The sequence below is a fragment of the Drosophila takahashii genome, chromosome 3L, assembly GCF_030179915.1.
Source record: "Drosophila takahashii strain IR98-3 E-12201 chromosome 3L, DtakHiC1v2, whole genome shotgun sequence".
Lineage (NCBI taxonomy): Eukaryota > Metazoa > Arthropoda > Insecta > Diptera > Drosophilidae > Drosophila > Drosophila takahashii.
Window position 1 is genome coordinate 32,852,393 of NC_091680.1, and position 23,841 is coordinate 32,876,233.

Here is a 23,841-nt window from a genome sequence, read left to right on the forward strand (position 1 = left end):
TGTGTATATTTATACCTATCGAAATGTAGAAGACATTTTTCAAATCGGACCATTCATTAAAAAGTTATACGCTTTATAAATTGTCAACATATATCTATCTCCCTCGCACTCCCTTTAGCTGAGTTACGATTATTAGTCGGGACACCAACCCGACACAGCGTTCGCACTCCCTTTAGCTGAGTGACGGGTATTAGATAGTCGGGACACGAACCCGACTATAGCGTTCTCTCTTGTTATTGTTGAATGCGGTTAGCACCAAGCTTTAAAATGTGACATTCCCCTATTTTTTTAATTAGCTTGGTGATTTATAAAAAAATAAAATGTAAAACCAATATACTGGGGCAATCTCACCACACAGGGGGGTAAAATCACCACACAACTGGGGAAATTTCGTCACCTGAAAAATGTAGGGAGTTTAACGCCTGAAAATATGCTACACTGATCAAGCGTACCATTTTTGTTGACGTCCTATATTTGTTGCTGCTGCTGGTAGTCTGTTCGTTAGCCAGCTCGTCAAATATAAAAATATGTATTTAAAATAGGTGCGAATTTACCCTTAGCGTAGGGTGGCGAAATTTCCCCAGACCGTACTTTTTTAGAAATAATTATTTTTCTTGCGAAATTAGGCGCGAAGTTAAAAATCACTGACGCAGAAATGCACATTATAGCACTGTGTATTATATTAAAAATCGTGTATCTTATTCCTTTTGAATTGTGGCATACAGAAAAAATTTCGTCGAGAACTAAATGTAGCTTTTGAACTGTTAAAACACATTTAATATTATAGCTTAATTATCTTGGCCTTTTGTGCAAAACAATTGCATTGGTTGTGTCTGGCCGTCTTGAAGGACTAAAACAAAAAAATTATATATTTTTACGACTTATGGATTCCGAGATATTGCAGGTGACGAAATTGCCCCTGTGACGAAATTCCCCCACTCTCCCCTACATTGCTTTAAATAAACAAATACAAATATTACTTCTTACTTCTGTGTTTTTTGTTTTTGTGATTTGTTTTGCCTTTCCTTTGTGCGGTGTCCGTAAAAGCTACAGTGCAGTTTGTGTTGTTGTTTTCTGCATTCGCATTAACTGCATTACGGTCCCGCTCTCACGCACTCTCGCATTCTCTCTCTACTTTTCCCTCTTTCGAAATTTAAAGCGTGCGGAGTCGGTGCTCTTGCGGTACTTTTAACTGCTCGTTCGCAAATTTCGGTCCCTATATTTCTGTTTGGTACAGTGGGCAAAATATTTACATTTATGGATACTTTTGTCTGCTCTATTAATAATTGCCATCAATTAAGTCTATTGAGCTTTTAATAAACAAATAAACAAATTAATTAAACTTTTTTGACAATGAAAATTAGCGCATTAATATTTTTAAAGTCTGTCGCTTCCGTAATTTTAATTCTTTATTAATAGAAAACAATTGTTCATAATTTTTTTGTGAAGCTAATTGTTTTATTTGAAGCTAGGAAAAACGTCGAAGGCCTTGCTTTTCATAAACTTTATGGGAAACCGCTGGGCGTGCACCGAAAATAGGTATTGCGAAAAACCTTTGGCCGGGCCCTTTTTTTCTCTCTCTTCATGATGAATTAAACTACATTTTTAAATGGTTTTTAAACTCAATAGCTGGGGAAAAACACTGAAAAAATTTCTGTCATTTTTTTTAAGAAAACCAAATTTTAAAAAATTGTAATATTTTTTTGTGAAAAGCTATTACAATTTTTTGTCGATTACTGAAAACAACATAAAGATATCTCCAACCGTTCCGAAGATATACAAAAATGACTGAGTGCAACTTTTTCGAAAAAGTGGCAAAAATGACATGTTGTGACCGCTATAACTCGGTAGAACTCAAAACTTCGCAAAACCGTTCAAATAAAGTTCTTATTTTGTCGTTGCAATTTTTTGTTAAGTAGCAACATGTGGCATCCGTATTATTGCACTAGTTTTAGAAAAAAACCGCTGAATGTTTTCCCACCGAACTTGCTTTGATGTGTTCTGTTACTCAGCAGGTATTTCGAAAAAAAAACCCACAATAAAACTCCCTCCAGTTACGCAGAATTTAAGGTTTTTCTAAAGTTTTTAATTATGTTGTTCTTCTTTTTGTTTGTCGTGTCCGTATTTCACTTATTATACCCTTGTAGAGGGTATTATAATTTCAGTCAGATGTTTGCAACGCAGTGAAGGAGACGTTTCCGACCACATAAAGTATATATATTCTTGATCAGGACCAATAGCCGAGTCTATCTAGCCATGTCCGTCTGTCTGTCTGTCCGTCTGTCCGTTTCTATGCGAACTAGTCTCTCAGTTTTAAAGCTATCGCGATGAAACTTTCCCGAAAGTCTTCTTTCTATTGCAGGTAGTACATATGTCGAAGCGAGCCCGATCGGACCACTATATCTTAAGGCTTCCATAGGAATATTCAAACAAATATAAGAAAATTCATTGTAACTTTGTAGGAAGTAGGCGTTTTGATTTCTGACTACTTATGTATAAAAAAAATTAAAATAGAAACGCTTAATCTGGATCCCTGGAACTGCACCGACTAAGCATTACTTTATCTGCAAGGGTATATAAGCTTCGGCTGGCCGAAGTTAGCTTCCTTTCTTGTTTTATTTTATTTCTAAGAACTGGCTGGATAGATAACACAGGCCGACAGTGTTTTTGGTGCAGCCCTATTGGCATTAAAATATGTTAATATAGACGTATATAAGCATCAGAGAGCTGCAACGAGTATGACGAGTACGATCGATCATCGCGCGATCATTTTCGTTTAATCCGGTAAACTCACTCGCCAACGAATAATCACGAACAAACCCGAAAGCCAATATCGCTTCATAACGATCAATGAAGTGATTTTGAACTTCGGGTGTAGGTGAACAAAATGATCGTTCCAAAGCGCTCAATCGTTCCCGATGATTGGGACCTCGAGTCAGTTGTACATAAATAGATTGTGAACTGATTAATATGATTTCTTGTGACGACGAAATAAAATAGGGGGAGAGTGCACTTCAATGTATTATATGTTTAATGAGAAATATTTATTCCATATGGAACTTTTTCCTTTCCGTTGGCCTGATAACGTGTAGGTTCCATTTGATATTAGTTCTATTAATTCTTGTCTTTTTGTGCAAATATAAAAATATGTTGTGCAATATATAAAGCAATAACACGAACTGCATGGTCATACCGATTGGAGCGAAGTACGATCACACCAATCGATTGCATAAAATATTCGATCACAAACGGATAAAATCTTCAAGCCGAACGTTCACACACGATCAGATCACACACTTGAACGATCACAAACGATCATTCATGGCACGATCGCATTCGCTCACCGCTCATTTCATTTCGCTCACCCAAAGCGATTAATCAAAATGGATACGAGTAAATGATCGGGTGTACCCGAAAATGATTGACTCGTTGCAGCTCTCTGATAAGCATATCTGCATACTTAGTTTTCGCGTTAAACGGGTGGTCTTTGTGCAATCGCGGTTTGAAAAATATAGCAACATTTAATGTTTTGATTTAAGATATCTTCGAGGGTCTGTCTTCAATTGTGTTAAAACCTATGCCAAAAACTTTCTTAGATGCCCTTCTATATAATTGCATTTAAGGTTCCATCATAATTTGAGTCAATCAAAGCCTATAAGCCATTGAAATAATTTGTTCACCTCTATTCCCAACCAACTTGATGCGGCGAACAGGCATAAAGAAATACAAGGAAAAATATGTGCCCTAAAATATTTTACTTGCATCTGCACCTTTAAATAAAGTCCATTTTGTTGACCTGTGTAATCTTAATTTTTTCACCATAAATACGAGAGCGTCTGAGCTATCGAACAAAAATATAAAAAGTAAAAGATGTGTACTGCGTCACTATTATTTTTAAAGTTTAAGTTGAAAAAATGTCGCGCCTGTCACCCTGGAAATGCCCATTTGTTGCATTATAAAAAAAATTTTGGGGACATATGACATATCAACAGAAAGGTATTAAAGCGTAGATTATATACATATAAGTTTTAAACCAATGCACAGTGGTTGCGCCCATAGGCCAAAATTCAAAAAATCGCCAGTACCAAAACTTATTGATAAGTAAACAAATTGTCTCAAAAATAACCAAGCTTCTTGATGGCAAACCGGAATTTTCTGGAAATATAACGGGACTTTCTAAAAATAGAACACAAAGTGTGAACACGTGTTCAATTTTGCAGCGCAGCGGCATTTCGTCAAAACAAAGTTGCATTTCAAAGTGGTCTAAATTTCACAAGAGAGGGCCAAATTAGTTTATTTAAAATGAACCTTAAAGTTTCAGGTCTTTATTTTAATATGTATTTTTTGTGAAATTAATGTGCTTGATTTGTTATTTGTTGTGTATTTTTGTTTGTTAATCCTTTATTTATGTATTATGTGAACGTCATTTTCATGTTTAAATAGACTTTTAGATATGTTACCCCCGATCCCCCCTTTAGGAGTGTTATTAGTGTATTTGTCAATGTTCGAAGGTAATAAAAACGTTAAGTGTAGCTGCTAATATTTGCTAATATGTGTGTATTCATTAATAAACTTATGCTGTCTTACTGTTTTCAGGGTCAAATTTTGAGACGCAGTCTGCTGCTCTTCCTTTGCTTTTGTGATGTTTCTTTTGTGTTCGTTAGTTGTGTTTGTAGACAATTTTGGATATTATTTTTTTCCCTCATTTTAATGTTATCATTTTCTATAGGTGCTTCTTGTAACTGCGAATTTTCACACATGTATGTAAATATTTCTTTTTTTTCTACATTTCATTTATTAGAAGATATTTGTAAATTTTTGTTTTTTGTACTGAAATTAAAATCTGAATGATTTCGTTTTTGTTTTTTATGATTTAAATACATTGAAAGAACAAGAGAAACTCATTTCTTTATATTTCGAAAAGCTTGTGAAGAGGGGGAGAGGAGTTACACTTTCAAAAATTTATACTGAAGATAATTTAAATATACATATCTTGGATGCTAATAATGAAATTTTAGCACTGTAACCTCACTGGAAGTATATTTGCGCACCATAGCCATATAAGCCAAACTAAGGTGCTATGTGAGCTATAGGATAGAGTCTTCCGACGAGCCAATTTTTTTACTCCATATTCTCAATATTTTTTTTAGATTTTTAAGAAAAATTTCATAACGATATCCCAACGGGAAATATTTATGGACGCGGCTCCATACAAGCCCAACCAGTGTGCAATGCACCCCACAGTTCAAGAGTTATTTCAATTCAATCAATATTTTCAATTTTTATTATAAAAGTGTACAAATAACTCTCATTTGTGGATTTTTATACATGTTACTCTTAGAGTAAAAGGGTATATTGTATTCGTGCAAAAGTATGTAACAGCTAGAAGGAAGAGTTTCCGACCCCATAAAGTATATTTATATTCTTGATCAGCATCAATAGCCGAGTCCATCTAGCCATGTCAGTCTGTCCGTTTCTATGCGAACTAGTCCCTCAAAGCTATAGCGATGAAACTTTTCCAAAAGTCTTCTTTCTATTGCAGGTAGTACATATGTCGGAACGAGCCGTTTCGGACCACTATATCTTATAGCTCCTTTAGGAATAATCAAAAAAATAATACAAAAACCATTGTAACTTTGTAAGAAGTAGGCGTTTTGATTTTTGACAATGCAAGAACAATATTTTAAGTAGGCATACCTGCAAGGGTATATAAACTTCGGCTGGCCGAAGTTAACTTCCTTTCTTGTTTTTTTCTTATATTGTGTAAAATATGCGCTTTATAAAGAATTCTTTTTGTAATTTTACAAAAAAAAACATTAATTAAGTTTAAAAATTATTGTATAGTAGTCAAAATAAGTCAAATAAAATTCGATAACTATTGAAAATTCGATATTTAGTATAAGCGCATCCAGCCCTGGTTGTTTTTCGGTAAATTTTCCGAAAAAAATGAAATCTCTTGAGTTCCTGTGACACCAACGGTTTTGGTCGGTTGGTTTCTAAACCAACCGTCCTGAAATCCGTCGCCGGTTTCTGTGACACCCCCGTATATTTTCAACGAGTGCAATTCTTACATGTTTAAGCTGAAAGTTTGCACATCTCAATTACTCACTGATATTATGCACATATATTAATATTATAATTATACCACCGTCCCTTCATATATAGCTGGGATAAACTTCCGTTTAGCTCCTACCCCCAATTTTTTTCAAACTTTCCATATTGACGTGTTTTTGGGTCCTGATTACGGGAAAAATAGCCAAAGGCGCAAATAACGGGATCTTGAAAAATAACGGTAAAAATCGTAAAATTTTCGGTTTTTTGCAGTTTTTTCGGAAAAAAAAAAGAAAAATCAAAAAATGTTTTAGACAAAAACAGAAGATATTTATAAAACGGATCTTTTGTGTATTAATCATTTTCTTCGTAAACATAAAGGTTTTGGAGGAAAAACTAAAAGAAGTATTTTAAATTGGGTGTGAACATTTTAAAATACTGCAATATCCCGCCATAAAATGGCAACAGATAGTTTTCGATTAGTCGATAACAGCATTTTACCTTCTACTCTAGTGATGGACCTATTTTGCCTTTTTATACGATGTATTGTGTTCATGCTCCTCGAAGAATGGATATGGAACGGATGACCTGAATGAAAGCTGGATAAGCTTTTAAAGAAAGTAGTAAGGTACGGGCGAGAAAAGCGCCGCAGGCAAAAAAAAAATCGCGGCGATTTTTGTTTAAAAAAATTTTTACCTGCGACTTTATAAATAATTTATATGTATTTTTTGTTAATACATTTTATTTCCGTTGTATAATTTGTATTTTATTTTGTTTTCTAAATGTTATATTTAACTACGAGAACTGAAATGCTCTTCCTAAAAAATGTAATGCCATTCTCGTGCTTAGGTAGTATCATCGCTAATACATCGAGAGACATCGATATAAATTTTGACACACCGATACAATATGAAGCTTTCGTGCGATATATCGGGCAAAATGACGCAAGTGTGCTTCAAAGGTTTTTTATTTTCAAACATTGTGAAAAAATATTCTTATTTAGCGTTTTTAACGAAAACTATTAGTTTTACAGAAAAAATGTATAAAACATAAAATACTCATTTATTTAATAGCTTTCATTTCTCCTAGCTAGCCTTTTGATTAAGTTATTATATTCGAAGATATTTAAGAAAAACAGTTTTTACCGTTATTTTCTATGATCCCGTTATTTGCGTCAGCTTTGACTATTTTTCCAATAATCACGACCCCAAATAACGTGGATTTTTAAAGTTTTAACGAAATCGGGGGTTGGAGCTAAACGGAAGTTCACCCTATAGCTGCAATACAAATCGATGCATTTTCTTTGTGTTAAGAAGGTAGGCTTTGAAAAAATAAATTACAATCTGAAACCAGAGTTGTGCCTTTAAGCATTATCATTACTTTTTCATTATCATTAAAAAATGTAATGCTAGTGAAAAAGTAATGCTTTTAATGCAATACTTTTGACAAATATAATGAAAATTCAATTCATTACTTTTGACAAATATACGGGGGTGTCACAGAAAACCATTCCAACCGAATTTCCCCAGAATAGCAAATCTCGGTGTCACAGACGTCATTTTTGACGGTTTCTAAATCCCCCGTATTTTGCCGGACGTTTTGATAAAATTACCCAACTTAAAAATGTTTCCCAAAAATATAACTTTATTTAAGACAACTCTAATGAATTTTATGAACTACCTGCATACTACGATTTTTATACCTACTTCGGTGTATATTTAAAAATATGCTTTTTATAAAACCTCTCGAAAAAATTAGCTAAAAAAAATCCGTCGGCAAACCGTCTACCTGGCAGTGTTACCAATTAGCTAGAACTTTAAAATACCAAATTTGTCCAAATTTCGGAGTTAGCTATCGAAATGTTTTGTTAACGAATTATTTATTCAAAGATACTTAGTATGGTAAAAGAAGTTGTAGTTATTGAGAAATTAATAAAAACAGGCCGCCTTTGCAAAAAGTTGGCATCACTGTCGTGAAAAAATGTCCTATTTTTGCCAGGTAAAACGCCGGCTGTGAAGAAGAAGACATGTAAGTAAATAATAGACATCTGCATGACTGATATCAAACAGGCTTTGAAATGATTCCATTCGAATAGAATAGAGTTGAGTAAATGCTCAGCACACTATGACTAGAATGGATTGCATCTTGGTCCGTATAGAGTATGACAGAAAGGGCCTAGACTTTGAATAGGCTGAAATCATTCGAGTTATTCGAATCCATTCGATTTTCTTATATGACGTCATAAGGGCAAAATATAAAATTAAATTTGTTTTGATATACATATATGTATGTCTATAAATAAGTATTTTTGTGATTTCTTATTTTCGAAATTACCAAGCTCCCCTTAGTTTAAACTCAAAACACATGCAAAAATCCACGAGAATTAAAAAAAAATATGGAAAAACAATTAGTTTTATGAACATATCCCAGAACCAAAAAATTTGCCTCTATCGCCACAGATAAAGAAAGGAATGGTCTTCCTTGGAACGCGACTTCTTAGTATTGTCATCCTGGAGTTTGTTAGATAAATTCTTAAGAAGTTGCGGTCCAAGGAAGACCATTCCATTCTGCCTCTTCACTACACTATTTTGTACTTCTCCTCCTTGGTCCGCGAATTCTTAGGATTTGCGGTAGAAGGAAGACCATTCCTTTCTGCCTCTTCACTACACTATTTTATACTTCTCCTCCTTGGTCCGCGAATTCTTAGGATTTAAATATGAAAATGGCATGGTTGGATTCAGTGGCGAGCTAAAACTAAAGGTAGATTTGTAATTTAAAAAAAAGACAAAAAGCCAAATATTTATGTAAGTAATAAGTAATAAGTATTTCAAAACAAATTTAATTTTCCATTTTGCCCTTAGGGGCTGTCCATATATTACGTAATCACAGTTTCGACGATTTTTGACCCCCCCCCCCATGTAATCAATTCTTCATACAAAAAAAAAAAAATTTGCACTAGAGTAATCATTTGGTGGAACCCCCCCCCCCCCCCCTAGATTACGTAATATATAAACAGCCCCTTATGACGTCATGTAAGAACTCGAATGGATTCAAATAAATTCGTCTGAGTTGTTCGTGTACTCATTTACTCGATTCGTTTTCCATCACCATTTCTGGTTCGACTGAGTTTTACGTCAGTACACTTATTTATTCAAGCCAGTTTTCCTACACATTCCAACTCATTCAACTCATTTTGAACATTGTCAATTCGAATATGTATTTTTTGATATTCATGCAGATGTCTAGTAATGCGGTTATTCCACTACATTGTTTGGCTCATTCACTAGAGCATTCATTGGAGGCTTAGAAAGGGACAAATATATATGCTATTTTTGGGATTTGTTTGGATAAGATGGCATGGTCACTTCAAATTTAGACGTTAAATTTAAAATTTATAATTCAAATAACTTTGACTGGTTAAATCATTAAGGTTGAAGGCTGTAAAATTAATAGTGTGTGTTGCCAAAAAATCATACACTTTTACCAAGTTTTTAAATTGTTTTGGGCTGTTTAATGTACATCTGTAATTGTTTTTAGTTTTATCATACCCGGCATTAATTTTTAGGAAGGCAATTTTATATAAATTTATAGACGCAGTTATGTCTTTATATAGAAATATGCGAGTTATTTTTAGTTGGCAACGGAGTAATTAGGCCACTAAAATAATTTTTGTATTGTTCATATTTGTTTATAGCACCTTATTAGACGCAAAAGGTTTGGCAATACAACCAAAAAAAATCAAATCAATTTTTATTATTGATCCCATTTCACAGTAGCCCCAATAAATGAGCAAAATTGTACTTTTTAGATTCAATTTTGCTCATTGCTCATCGGTTCAGGTAGTACCGTATTGAGGCATTTTACAATACCAAAAAAAAAAATACCAAAAGTGCCCATAGGTTTTTACAATTTGCTCATTGATTGCTTATTGCAGCCGACATATATCTGTCTTGCTCGCACCTACGTAAAATTGTATATGCTGAGAAAAAATTGCACTAATGAATGACCCGAACAATGTAGTGGAATAACCGCATAAATAAGTACAACATTCTTGTTTATTATTAATTTAAACTAATAAGCTTTGCTAATTTTCAGGGGTAAACATAGGTTACCAGCGCAAGACACCATATTCTTCCGATTCATTCGCGATCATATCGACATTGCCAAAGGATTTACTCAGGGCGGCCGCATTTTTGTGAAAGGGCCTGGCCAATGAGTTAAATCTCCATGGTAGTCCATGTAAAACCGTTTGTAAGGATCTCCTCTGCGTCCTAGCCTCTCGCAGTTTATGCCTTCGCAAGTACTCTAGAGCAGACGGCATTTTAGTTCGCTTTTAAAAATCTTGCCAACTTAGAAATGAAAATAAACCAACGCAGCCGCGGCAAACCGTTGTTCAGGGCTGCAATATGTAGCCTGGCGGGTAATTCAAATTTTTAATTTTTTTCTTTTATTATGTACAATATGCGCTTTAAACATATATTCTTTTTGTAATTTTGCTAGAAAAACATAAATTAAGTTTAAAACTTATTGGAAAATAGTCCAAATAAGTAAAATAAAATTCGATAATTATTGAATATTCGATATTTAGTGTATGCATCCAGCCCTAGTCGTTTTTCGGTACATTTTCCGAAAAAAGGAAATCTCCTGAGTTTTTGTGACACCAACGGTTTTGGTCGGTTGGTTTCTAAACCAACCGTCCCCAAATCCGTCGACGGTTTCTGTGACACCCCTGATAATGAAATTGGAAATTCAATTCATTACATTTGAGAAAAGTAATGCTAGTGAAAAATATTTCATTACTTTTGAGAAAAAGTAATGCCAATGATATTTTTCCATTACCATTAATAATGATAATGAAAAAACTTGCATTAAAATTTCATTAAATATGGTTTAACTTTATTTATTTTGACAAAGTACTGCAACCGCAAACCATATGTTGTATCTCAATTAAATACAGCCATTTTTAAGATAAGACGCTACTTTAAAGGCAAGGTTTTACGTCAGTAGGAATTATATTTTATGTAACTTTTCAATGAAAAAGATTGGTCAAAATGGAAAAATATTTTGTTACTGAAATCGCCATCTTTGTTGTGTATACACAGGGAAAAAATTGTTCTGATTGTGTCTGAAAACGTGTCTGTTTGAGTCTTAAAAATAGCTTTATACCGTTTGGTATCATTATAAGAATTTATGGAATTATTTTAAGAACGAATTTTTAAGACCGCTGTTCTCACTCTAAGAACAAAACGTACTTAAATTTAAATTTATTTTTAGTACAAAAGTAAATTTCCTTGAATGCTCCTGTAAGCATGGAAGGAAATAATAAGGCCATGGCCCAGGGGCCAAGGTGCAGGATTCTGGTATTATTTTGTGTTTGGGGGTACGAGTTTCAATTCCCGCTCACAACACAACTTATTTTTTTTTTTTGTAAGTAGTAAACTAGCAACTTAACTTTTTTAATACATTTTTGTTCTTAAAGTTATAAAGGAAATGTTATTTGAAATACATTTGAAAAACTTTTTACTTACTTTGACTTATTCGGTTTTTGAACCGGGGCACAGTGGGGCGAAAAAGCCAAAAGTCTGCCTTAAATCAGCGGAGCCCTATAGCGAATATCTTTTGATGGGGCATTCTTAAAGGCAATTAAATATGTAAAAAAAACATCATAAGGTGAATTTTTTTAGTGAAATTTTTTTGTTGTAGAAAATTTTTAAGAAAAAAAAAAAATTTTTTAAGAAAAAAAAATATAAATAAATTAGTTATAGGGTTCTAAGTTTCCCAATATTTTTTTTTAATTTAACTTGATTTAAAAAAAAAATTATTCAAATCGGTCAACTATAACTTATAGCTGCCATATAAACGCTTATTACAAAGGGGAATGTCTCGGTTCTATTTCAATATTGGTTCATATAAATTGGGATTAAGGCATAATTTATCATTTTAGCTCTATGCTTACCTTTTTTTAATTGGTCAATAATATCTTATAGATGTCATAGAATCAATCAAGGAAATATAGCTGATTTAAAAAAAAACTGGTAGAAACCGGTATTTATTACATATCTGTATTTATAGTAAAATAACATAATTTAAAATTTTAAACCCAAATTTGTTTATTAATTTATCATTATCTTGATCAATACCTTCACATAAGTAAAATATCTTCATGATGTTAGGGCGCGCGGATAACCAGGGCTGACGATATTTCAAATTATGAACATTTCTTGCTAACTTAAACTGCGGTTTTCTCAGAAGAGGCACAAAAGGGCAGGCTAATTTTTTCAGAAAATGTAGTTAAATATCTAAACTTTTTTTAAAAAAAAGAATTAAACGGGGATCTAGGGTGTAACACTACTTTACGTCCAAAAATATCCAAAAAATCCCAATTTTTTTGGACCCCTTTTAAAAAAGTAATTATATATCTAAAATTTTTATGGTTTTTTTAATATTTTAAGAATTGGTTTCTCTTAAAATTTCAATCGTTACATATACAACTTAGGCCCTTGGGCGCTTTCAGAAAAATTTCAAAGATCTGTAAAAATAAATTTTTTTCTTATTGGCTAAAATTATGTTTCGAAAAATCCACTTTATAAATCTGTAGTGGGAGAACCATTCATCACAGATCACTCTTTCCTTTGGATTTGTATAGAGAGTTGAATTTTTTTTAAAGTTGCATTGCAACATTTTCGAAAATCTTAAAAAAAAAAAAACCATTTTGGCAGGCTTTTCGTTCTAGGCGCCCCACAGTGCGGGGTCCATCGCACCGTGTTACGCGCGCGTGCATAAGTTGAACTTAAATCTAAATTTACTGGAAACAAACCATGTTTTTTCAAGCTGTGAATCGAGAATCTCAATCAGGCTCAGATGACACATTCAATTTTTAACGTAAATTTATTGTAACAATTTTTCTTTAATGGAACTTCAAACGAGAATCAAATATTTTTGGTTGCTATCCCACTTACACCACTAATAAAGGCGCAATATCATATTAATCCTGACTCGCTGACACTTCTTTAAACTCACAAAATTGAAAAATTGTCACAATAAATTGACGCTATAAAATTGAATGTGTCATCTGAGCCTCAGTAATGCATCGTTCAACGTTAAACTTTTACAAAAATGTTTCTAATGAAATTACCCACTGTATAATCTATATATCAGGTATCATGTTGTTTCTCTGAACGCGACCATTGCCAATTATATTTTTAAAGGTTAGGAAATTTGGTTAGTCTTGTTGTCCTCCAATATATATGTGTGCAAAAAATTAGGCATTTGAAATCGCTGCAATTGTAATGTAATTCTACAAAAATCAATTTTAATGGATTCATTTAATTAACATGGTACAACATTCACTTTAAGGAATTTATTTCCTTTTCACATGTTTTGTATGCGGCGCCGATTCCAAATCCAACGCCAACCAATGAAGGCCATGCTCGTCTTTTAAAAAATAACAAGGACACAGCTGATCCAATGAAAAGGCCACCACCTGAAATATACCTTAATATCTTTAATTTTATATTAATAAATAATTAATTAATGGTAATTTAATTATATATGTTATTGAGTCTGATCAGAAGCAGTTTATCCTATTTGCCTTACGTGGCTTGAACTGGGACTCTATAAGCCGACTACCTTCCTACAGAGACAGGCTGCGTCTTTTGAATCTGCTAAGTTTAAAGGACCGTCGAATATGTACTAGCGTACTTCCTACGCGAGCTCCTTACTGGCGGTGTGGATTCACTTCACCTGATAACGTCCATAAATTGGAATGTTACTTCTGATCAACTCCCGTTTTGACCCATTCCGAGTTTTATGCGACAACTAAAATGAATTGTACCACTTATTATTATTATTATTAACCAGAGTCACTGCGTTCCTGTCATCCGCAAATAATCAATCATATTGATGTGGAGATCGTCTTTTAAAATTTTTGCTCCGCCTGGTATGTTTAAAGCAGAGGTCGGCAGCGTCCTATTAAGTGAACATAGGGAATTGCTCTGCTCATCCGCTGCCTCACACGGACACTGTCGAACAACAGTCTGCATACACACACACATCTATGAGCTGCCCACCCACCGGGAAAATTCCTCTGGAAAATAACATATTTTCAAGAGGTTTCTCCATAGAAGCGGAAGGGACTAAACCTCATTCACCCCTTACATTTCTTCCATCTCTGGTTTCAAAATACACGGGGGTGACACAAAAAGTAAGGGGGAAATGAGGTTTCTATCTGGATCTCTGGCAGAAGAATGCAGGACAAAATCCACTGGTTTTTCGACTTCCCGCATTATAGATTTTCCACACGTACCCAGTTATGGTTTTCCTCCTCTTGCAATATCTGTTTTTCTACACCCTCCCAGTTTTGGTTTTTCCAGACCCTCGCAGTTTTGGTTTTGCACTGCTTTGCAGTATCTGATTTTCCACAATAAAAATCATGTTTTTTGTAATATTTGTTTGTGTATTTATTAATAATATTTACAATCGAAGCATTGGAACTACAAATTTTTAATGCCTGAAGCATTCCCGGGTTTTGCTTGGCCGAATGCAGTACTTAGATATCCATTTCTTGTCTGTCTTCTGAAAATATCAAACATAATTTAGATATGAATGTAAGACCAGGAATAATAATAAGAGTAATTACCATTATTAGGTCTCCGCACAAAATTAAAGGATCTCTCCAGAAATTATGCCTGGTTTGCCATGGCCGATCATTTACCCTCTGTTCAGTTGTTATATGTCGGGTATCTATATCAAAAACTATGAGAAGAACAAATAAAATATGACAAACGCAGGCGCAACACTTCTGGTCCCAAGAAGTCTCAGTCGGCCTGGCTGAAATAAATGTAATATTTTGATTAAGTTAAACAACTAAGTTAGTACTGAAGTACTATTTATACAACCATTTAATGAACACCTCACACCATTTACCACTGGTAAAGATTAAAAACATTTCAAGTGTCACTGAAATGCAGAATTTGTGTTGAAGATAGCATCCGGAGGCGTATATTTATTCATGGCGAAAATATCTGTGATACTAACCTTTGTACCGCTGATAAAAGGGTTATAAAAAGACAAAATTCATTTTATCACTCACCTTTTTATTGTTTTTTAGATTAAAATTAACTATTTTCACTTTTTTTTCACTTTTTCCAACAAATTTAAAAATGATGTGACCCTGCATTATATTCTTGATAATACCATACAAAATGCAGATAAATGTGATGTAAATTTCGTTGTAAAGTTGGGTCACACTTTGGCGCCGAATAAATATTTAAACAATACTTTTCAGGGACCGTAATCATTAAAGGTTACGTATATTATAGGTATATTAGGCATTTTTCGTGTTATCAATACCACCAACACGAATTTTTATATTTTAACAACACTTAAAAATGGCTTAGGCCACGATCTGACGATCAAATTATTTTATTTCACAGAAAATGTTTAAAAATGTAAAAAACAACAATAGTTTTCTTTGGAATTTAATGTAATTCCTTGATAAATGTGATCAAATATTTTAATCGTCTTACCGTGGCTTTTCTCTATAATTTGGTTGAATTCCACATTCATCCTTATTATTATTTGAAAAATGTTGAGTAAAATAAATTAATATTATCATTATAGACATTATGATAATAATGTTATATAGTTTAATTTTTTTGATTAACAATTATTAATATTTTTTCTACGACTTTTAAAATTACTAAAAATTAAAACTAAATGTGAGAAAAAGTCTTTTGGTTTTGGTGTAAATCATAGGATTTTTGAATATTATAAGTTGGTGATTTTTTTGTTAAAAAATATTATAATCATAGTGCCACAGAAATCACACAGCGCATAAATGGCCTGATATTGATGCTACTCAGAAACCCACCCTCATTTAGCACTCAGAAATTATCTATCCCTACACCGCCGCCTGCAAAAAGGAACAGGATTTCAAGAACACAAAAACCAACTTCTCACATTCCCGCTGGGCAGTGGAAATTACTCACACATATATAAAACAAAATGTCATCGTATGTGTGTGCCGACCGCTGGTTTACTGATATCTGAATGCTTTTGGCTTAATGATGATTTGGTTATAAAAGAATTTGTTCCTAATAAACCGAGAACAAATAACAGGCCTTCCATGGTGATAAAAAACTTATTCTTGGCTTACCAAAATGTTAGAGGACTTAACATAAAGCTACCCAAGCTTTATGCTGACTCCTCGGCATTAACGGACGATATTTTAGCTTTTACACAAACTTGGCTGAAACCAGAGATAACCGACTCTGATGTTCTGTCAAACAACTTTAATACCTACAGAACCGATCGCCTTTCTAAAATGATCCACGTGTCATCTGGAGTGCCAGTGAGTATAACCTCTTAAATTTTAACTGCCTGAAATGTAACGTAATGTCCTTTCATAGGGTTACTCCAACGTTTATAAGTTATTTGCTTCAGAACTTGCCACTTGGCCGAATATATTCAGTAAATGATTTAGGCGTTCTTCTGTACCCGATGCTTAAATTTGACTGCCACATAATGCTGACTGTCAAAAAAGCTATGAGTGTTTTTGGGTTTATAAAGCGTTAGTCAAAAGAATTTGACGACCCTTATATAACAAAATTACTATTTACCTCCCTTGTCCGTCCTATATTGGAATATTGTTCTTCGGTTTGGAACAGTACAAAAAAAATGTCTTCTTTTTGCTCTTCGTAATTTGAACTGGGATCAAAACGTAAGGCTACCTTCCTACATAGTAGATTATTATTGCTTAATTAACAAACACTTGCAAATCGTAGAATAATGCTTGGTACTATTTTTATGCAAAGTGATATTGATTCTATAGAACTTGTAAGCCGTCTAACTTTTAATGTTCCCGTTAGATGAACACGAAATTATTAGCCTCTTAATTTACCACGTTGTACATCAAATTTTAGTCTGCACGAGCCCTCTCGCGTTCTTTGTAATAATTATAACATCCTTTATCATTTAATTTGCATTTCAACTCCTATCCCGGTACTAAAAACTAATATTTATTCTTCCTCGCGAACGCGCATTTTTGCCCAAATTGATAAAAGGGCGCGAAACAAGCATGTGCTTGGTTTCGTTGGGCCATTTGTTTGTACTGCTCGTAGTGCATCAACGTCCATCAAATCAAAAATTTCCTGTATATTTTTTCAAGTCCAATGAGCCCTTCATAGCTTTATATATTAAATAAATACTTTGAGATTAACAAAAAGTAGTAATTACAAAGATTGAGCAGTTTGAAAGTCAATGCGTCTAAGTCTGGAATTGCATCCTGGAACATATGAACACTAAATTATAGAATCTGCACAGCAGGGAGAGACGTTTTTCTTGGGGATCATAACAACAATCGCATGCTTTCACTGCTACGGATAATATGAAAGAACAATCATAGCATTAAAGATACGCGTAATGAACTAAATAGCTGCTACTGGCAAAGCTTTAGCTACTTTACCGTAAATGCTGTCATGCCCAAGGGCTTTGTTCGACCTTAGTCGCTTTATTTGGTATTTAACTTCTTCTGCATCATCAAATTACTAATTCAAAAGGCTTAAATCTGTCTTTCAAAGAATCATCGAATTTCTTAGTCCACTGCACTATGGGGAAAAAGTCCGTTTTTTTGGCATAAACGCAAAAAATAAAAGTTACTAATTTAAAAAACAAATATTTTATTTTAATAGTAAAACGGTTAAACTTATTAGAACAATTTAAAAAAAAATTTTACGTGCCACCGATAATTTGTTGTAGCCTATCAAAGTCTATCGATTAACGTGCTCATCTCTAAGAAAAAAGCGCGCTAATTTTACTCCAAAGTTTCCCATCGTCGTGCAAAGTGTTCAGAGGGCGAAAAAATAAACAAAAATATGGAAAATTTACGTCAAGGTATGCTTAAATACTTCTCAAAACAAATTGTGTTGTAACTGTTTGCATTGTCCTGTTGTTTAATGTCTTGTGTATGTCTCTTTTAGCCGAAAACTAACAAAAGTTATTGTGTTCTGTTAAGCTTTAGTTAAGAATCTACGCCGATCGACGCAAGGTTGTAATATAAATGTATTAACAAAATGATAAAGAAACAGGTGTTATCATTGCTTTTTGCCCGTTTTTGCCCCTTTTTCAATAAATCACTGTTTAGCTGCATATGAATTCCGATGTTACAAACGATATTGAAAGTACGGAGGAAGACGAAGATGGTGAAATCAATTTCTTTGATTTGGATAGTGTTTATTTGGAAGCAGAACCTGAAGAAGAATGATTGAAGTTGGTGTCTAGGTATGGCAAACCCAATTTTTTAACTTTCTTGCTTGTTTCAGAGAGTTTCGATGGAGAATAATTAAATTTTATTTTATTAATATTATATCTTACATAAGTTATCTATATAAAAATGTTTTTTATTAATAAAAAAAATATTCTTACAAATTTTTAGGGGGTTGACCATAATGGGGAGGTGGTGGGTGGGTGGCTGTGGGTGGTGTTTTTACAACCGTAAGGTTTTTTCAAAAAATGGAAAAAACCGAAATTCTATTTGTGCATAAGGAGTATATATTATAATTTTCAAGGCCCTATCTTTAAAACTAGAGTTTATGCCAAAAAAACGGAATTTTTCCCCATAGTGCACTGTTTAAAAGGCCATTATTTAGCAGTGGAACAGCAGACTGATTATCGAGTGCAGTGGATGCGATGTTTTTCTAGCAAAATTACAACAAAATTTTTTTATTAAAGCGCATATGGTACACAATAAAAGAAAAAAAAATACATATTGCAGCCCTGCGTTGGTTTATTTACATTTGTAAGAAGAATTTTAAAAGCGTACCAAAATGCCATCTGCACAACCTCTTGCTCTAGAGTACTTGCGAGAGGTTATGATGCAGAGGATATTCTTACAAGCGGTTTTACATGGTAGTCCATGGGGATTTAGCTCATTGGCCAGGTCCTCCCAACCAGTGGTTACAAAAACGTTGCCGCAATGAGTAAATCCTTTGGCAATGTCGATATTTTGGCGAATGAATAGCAAGAATATAAAATCTAGTGCTGCTGAATTACGCTTACTCATGAAAATGAACAACGTTTTTTAGTTTAATTTAATAATAAACAAAAATTGTTTACTTTTAGTTTCATGTTTTCTTCTTCTTCTTTCTTATCCACCTCTTTGCAAAGTTTTATTTTTTGGATAAGTATAATTTGGGTATTGATAATTAAAAAAAAAACAAATTTACAACTTTACAAAATCGTAAAAAATGCGTGCGCTAGACCGATCGTTGAACGGTTTTGTGGGCGTTAGGTAAGAGTGGTACTCTGCTGAGTGAAACATGGCCATCATAGGCACTAGAAAAATTTTCGCCATACCAAGAAATGGATGCCAAACAGGAAAGTAATCCAGATTCCGGCGCAGATCACAAGCGCGGATCTTAAGGAGGATGACAGATCTGTTGTTGCTTACGGATTCAAGAAGGGAAATATCAGGAGTCGGAAGGAGAAAAATAGGTGCAACTGGGGCACAACTAAAGGCCTCGTTATACACATCTGACTTCGAAACTCTCGTCATGACAAATCAGCAGTCAGTACCGATTACAAACAGGGATGTGAAGTTCACATTGTGAACCACTCCGAAGCCTAACTACTCCGAGCCAAAGTTCGTTTTTTTTAACATCGTGGGGAATTTTCTGATCGTATTAACATATAGTGTATTTACTAAGGGAAATAAAAAATAATATTTTGTCTATGCAATGCATACATTCAATTCCATCAATCTACACACAAAAAAAACTTGGTAAAATCAACTGTTATAATTTTCAATCAGTCCCCAACCACAAAAAATAGTCCATTCTACTAAGCAAATAGTTTCTTTCCCAACAACAAATACACAAAATTAGCAAAGACACACACCTATATCCGTGACAGAATTGAAAATTTTTTGTGGTTGGTGTTTTTTGACAATTTTATTTTTGTGTGTAATAATATATAACTTTCATCTTTCAAAATTTTTCGCCGTATTCCCACATTAATATTTTATCTGATTTCAGGGATAGCAATGAAGATATTTTGGAACATAGGTAAAATTTTAAATAACCTTAAGTGATGAACACTTTATGAATTATTAATCTTAATCTGAACTTATAAGTCTTCTTTGTATTATTTAAAAACATTGTTCATTCAATATAAACTTTTGAAATTTAAGGAAATGTAAAGACCATTAACTAATTAAATAATTACGGTGTAAATTATTTGTTTCTAGCGATAGTGTGGTTGATTTTTGTTTGAGATATAAAATTATTATTATTTTTGGTCCCTATATTGAATTTAAATTGTATACTGCAATAACCATTTTTTAAATTAAATAATATAAGTAGTAAAAACGTTATGCGTATTTTATAAACTTTTAATTCAAATGTAAAATGCTTCTTCTTTTTTGTACTTGACAACCAAAATACAGCTTAAAAAAACAAAATAAAATAAATAAAAATCTAGTTTAACAAAATGTACATTTTCCCCACATCAGAGAGGAGTCGAACATCAATCGCATTATTCGCGGGCCACACATTTACGCAATGCGTCACAGCCCGTTTTGAAATGTTACGCGCTATGTGCCTTTTAGGTCGATTCCTCTTCGGCAACATAATTCAAGAATCGACAAATGAGACAAAAATTAAATTTGGACTTTTATGCAGCGCGGAGTTCCGAGAGCGAGAGAGAAGTAAAGTAACGGCACTCTATAAATAGAATGAATACGTCTGAGTCACGTTTGGCAAAAATTAAACTGCATCCCAACATTTTCTTGCTGCTCGTTACACCTCTTAGTGTTTATATTCTCTTTGCTGTTACATATTTTTGCACGATAACAACCCTTCAGTTCAGGCGTCCCATATCGGGGACAATTCCTTAGGCCAAACGTTCGGCCGCTGTCGACGTCAGCAGAGCAGTCGGTATTTATATATTGCGCTCTCTTTCCTTGTCTAATAATTTGTTGTTGTACTAGAGAAAAAAGCGGAACTCCCATACAATTTTCTCTATGTGGCGTCCTCGGTGCGTCCTCGAGTACAGATGACCTGTCCTCGGGTTTTCCTTTGGTGATTACTGAGGGAAAAGTGACATCTGGTACTGAAGGGAATATACCCTGTTACTCTACGAGTAACGAGTATAAACATAGACGAAATACGCCAGAAAGCGACCTTGGTTTTATAAATACACGGAAATAAATGTTGACTTTATATAATTAAAAAAAAAAACGTTTTTTGTTAACCCTGGTTTAAACGTGAACCCTGGTCAGGGTCATCAATGAACCGGTCCGCAAACCAGAACCTTATCTGCAGATTAGGTTTGAACCTCGAACAGAACCCATTCCAAAATAATAATGGGTTCACAGCCCTGATTACAAATGATCTTGAAATACAAAAAAAAACTGCCGTGAGCAGATCCTGACTTTCGGCATCCTGGGCCTGTTGAGTTAAACTTGGGGGTTGAACTATATATACCCTTGCTTGATGACCGGTGACACCCTTAGCCTAAGACCTAATCAACCTATTGTGCACGGCATAGGGTTTTAAAGACGGTGTAGACGACCACGCTGGATCTAACCAGGTTGTGAGCAAACGAAAAATTAAAATCCGCTTAATGGCGGCAACCAACATGACAAAAAATACATTTATAACAAGAAATTAAGCTAGCTTCGGCCAGCCGAAGCTTATATACTCTTGCATACTCTTAAATATAGACGTCCGAGTTTTGTTAAATTGTATTCGAAATTTTGGAATGTTAAAGAAATGCAATATCCCAGTCAAGAAGAGAATGTAATAAAAATCAACAAAGATATAATTTTTATACCCTTGCAGAGGGTATTATGATTTCAGTCAGAAGTTTGCAACGCAGTGAAGGAGACGTTTCCGACCCCATAAAGTGTATATATTCTTGATCAGCATCACAAGACGAGTCGATCTAGCCATGTCCGTCTGACCGTCTGTCCGTCCGTCTGTCTGTTTCTACGCAAACTAGTCTCTCAGTTTTTGAGCTATCGGGATGAAACTTTCCCAAAAGTCTTCTTTCTATTGCAGGTAGTATATATGTCGGAACCGACCGGATCGGACAACTATATCTTATAGCTCCCATAGGAACGATCGGAAAAAAAAACTTTAAGGGGTTATATACCTTTTTGAGCGAAAAAATTGAGTGAACTTTGCGTTTTTTTTCAGGTGTGTAGCAATTATTTTATGACACTGAAGTTATTTTTTATTGATAGTACATGATTTTATCAAAACAACAAGCGTTTGTTCTTTAAAAAATATGAATAATTTACGAAGTTATGGCAATTCTCTCGGAACCCTTATTTTTTTATAGCGGCTTGCGGTTACCACGATGGAAGTCCAGCAGGTCAATTGAAATCAAAAAACCAAACAAATTTTATTAGTATAGTAATGTTTCCAGTTCGTGAACGATTATTTTCAAGAATATTTGGTTTTTTCTGCATACAGCAACAATTTTTCCAAAAAGTTAATTTTTCGAGTTCTAAAAATTTTATTAAAAAATTCTGATCTGCGAAATCAAAGTTGGCGCATAAAAACTGAATCGTTCACGAACTCGGCACAATCATTACGAATAATTTAAAAACAAATTGAAGAAGATCGATCAAATAGTTCTTGCGCAATCGTGGTCACAGCGAAGGCACTTTTGGAAAAACACGACTTTGAGATAATCGCATTCAAAGTTTTACGTTGAGTATGTGCTACTATTGAAGTCGAGCAGACAAAACGCAGTTTTCCTATCGAACTATTATTCGGATCTTTATGAAAATTTGGGAGAATGTTCTCTAGGTTATATACTTTAGGATTCAGCAAAAAAAAAATTTTCGTTTTTTTGAAAAAAGAAAAGGTATATAACCCCTTAAAAAATTCTAGCTTCGGTGTTTTTTCAAGTATTACCTTCTACTCTTGGGAATATTATTTTTTATATATTTCTGAATTTCGAATTAAATATTTTAAAAATCGGATCACTATATCATATAGCTGCCATAGGAACGGTCGAAAAATTAAATGAAAATTTATAGGAAAACAAATTATATCTTTTTTTATTTTTTTTTACATTCTCTTCTAATCTGGGATATGACTATTTTTAAATATTTCCGAATTTCGATTTTAATTTTAAAAAGATCGAACTACTATATCATATAGCTGCCATAGAAACGATCGAAAAATTAATATAAAATAATAGGAAATTTAACATTTTTGCGATTTGTAAATTAATAGGAATAATCTGCAAGGGTATATAATTTCCTATTAATTTCCATTTAATTTTCCGACCGATCCTATGGCAGCTATATATGGTGATCCGATTTTTTAAAAATTTTATTCGAAATTCCGAAATATTTAAAAAATAATATTCCCAAGAGAAGAAGGAAATATTTAAAAAAACAAGAAAGGAAGCTAGCTTCGGCCAGCCGAAGCTTATATACCCTTGCAGATCATTCCTATTAATTTACAAATCGCAAAAATGTTGAATTTTCTAATATTTCTCATTAATTTTCCGATCGTTCCTATGGCAGCTATATGATATAGTCGTCCGATTTTGATCAAATTAAAATTGAAATTCGAAAATATTTAAAAAGAGTCATATCCTAGAGTAGGGGATAATACAATAAAAACCAAAGAAGCTAGAATTTATTTCCTATTACTTTTCCATTAATTTTCCGATCGTTCCTATGGCAGCTATATGATATAGTAGTCCGATTTTTTAAATAATTAATTCGAAATTCAGATATATTTAAAAAATAACATCCCCAAAAGTAGAAGGTAA

At 33.6% G+C, this 23,841-nt stretch overlaps 1 protein-coding gene and 1 long non-coding RNA gene across 2 annotated transcripts; both read right to left on the minus strand.

Moving 5' to 3' along the window:
* Positions 1 to 13,326: 13,326 nt before the first annotated feature.
* Positions 13,327 to 13,850, minus strand: LOC108069565 (uncharacterized). Its single transcript, XM_070215016.1, has 2 exons — positions 13,835 to 13,850; positions 13,327 to 13,534 (listed from the first exon to the last, which is right to left on the minus strand). The coding sequence occupies exons 1-2, from the start codon at positions 13,848 to 13,850 to the stop codon at positions 13,398 to 13,400; spliced, it is 153 nt and encodes a 50-aa protein (XP_070071117.1). The 3' UTR covers positions 13,327 to 13,397.
* A 635-nt stretch (positions 13,851 to 14,485) lies between these two features.
* LOC138912910 (uncharacterized) lies at positions 14,486 to 18,460 on the minus strand. The gene is made up of 2 exons (XR_011418470.1): positions 14,690 to 18,460; positions 14,486 to 14,625 (listed from the first exon to the last, which is right to left on the minus strand). It is a non-coding gene; the product is annotated as an uncharacterized lncRNA (long non-coding RNA).
* Positions 18,461 to 23,841: the final 5,381 nt, after the last annotated feature.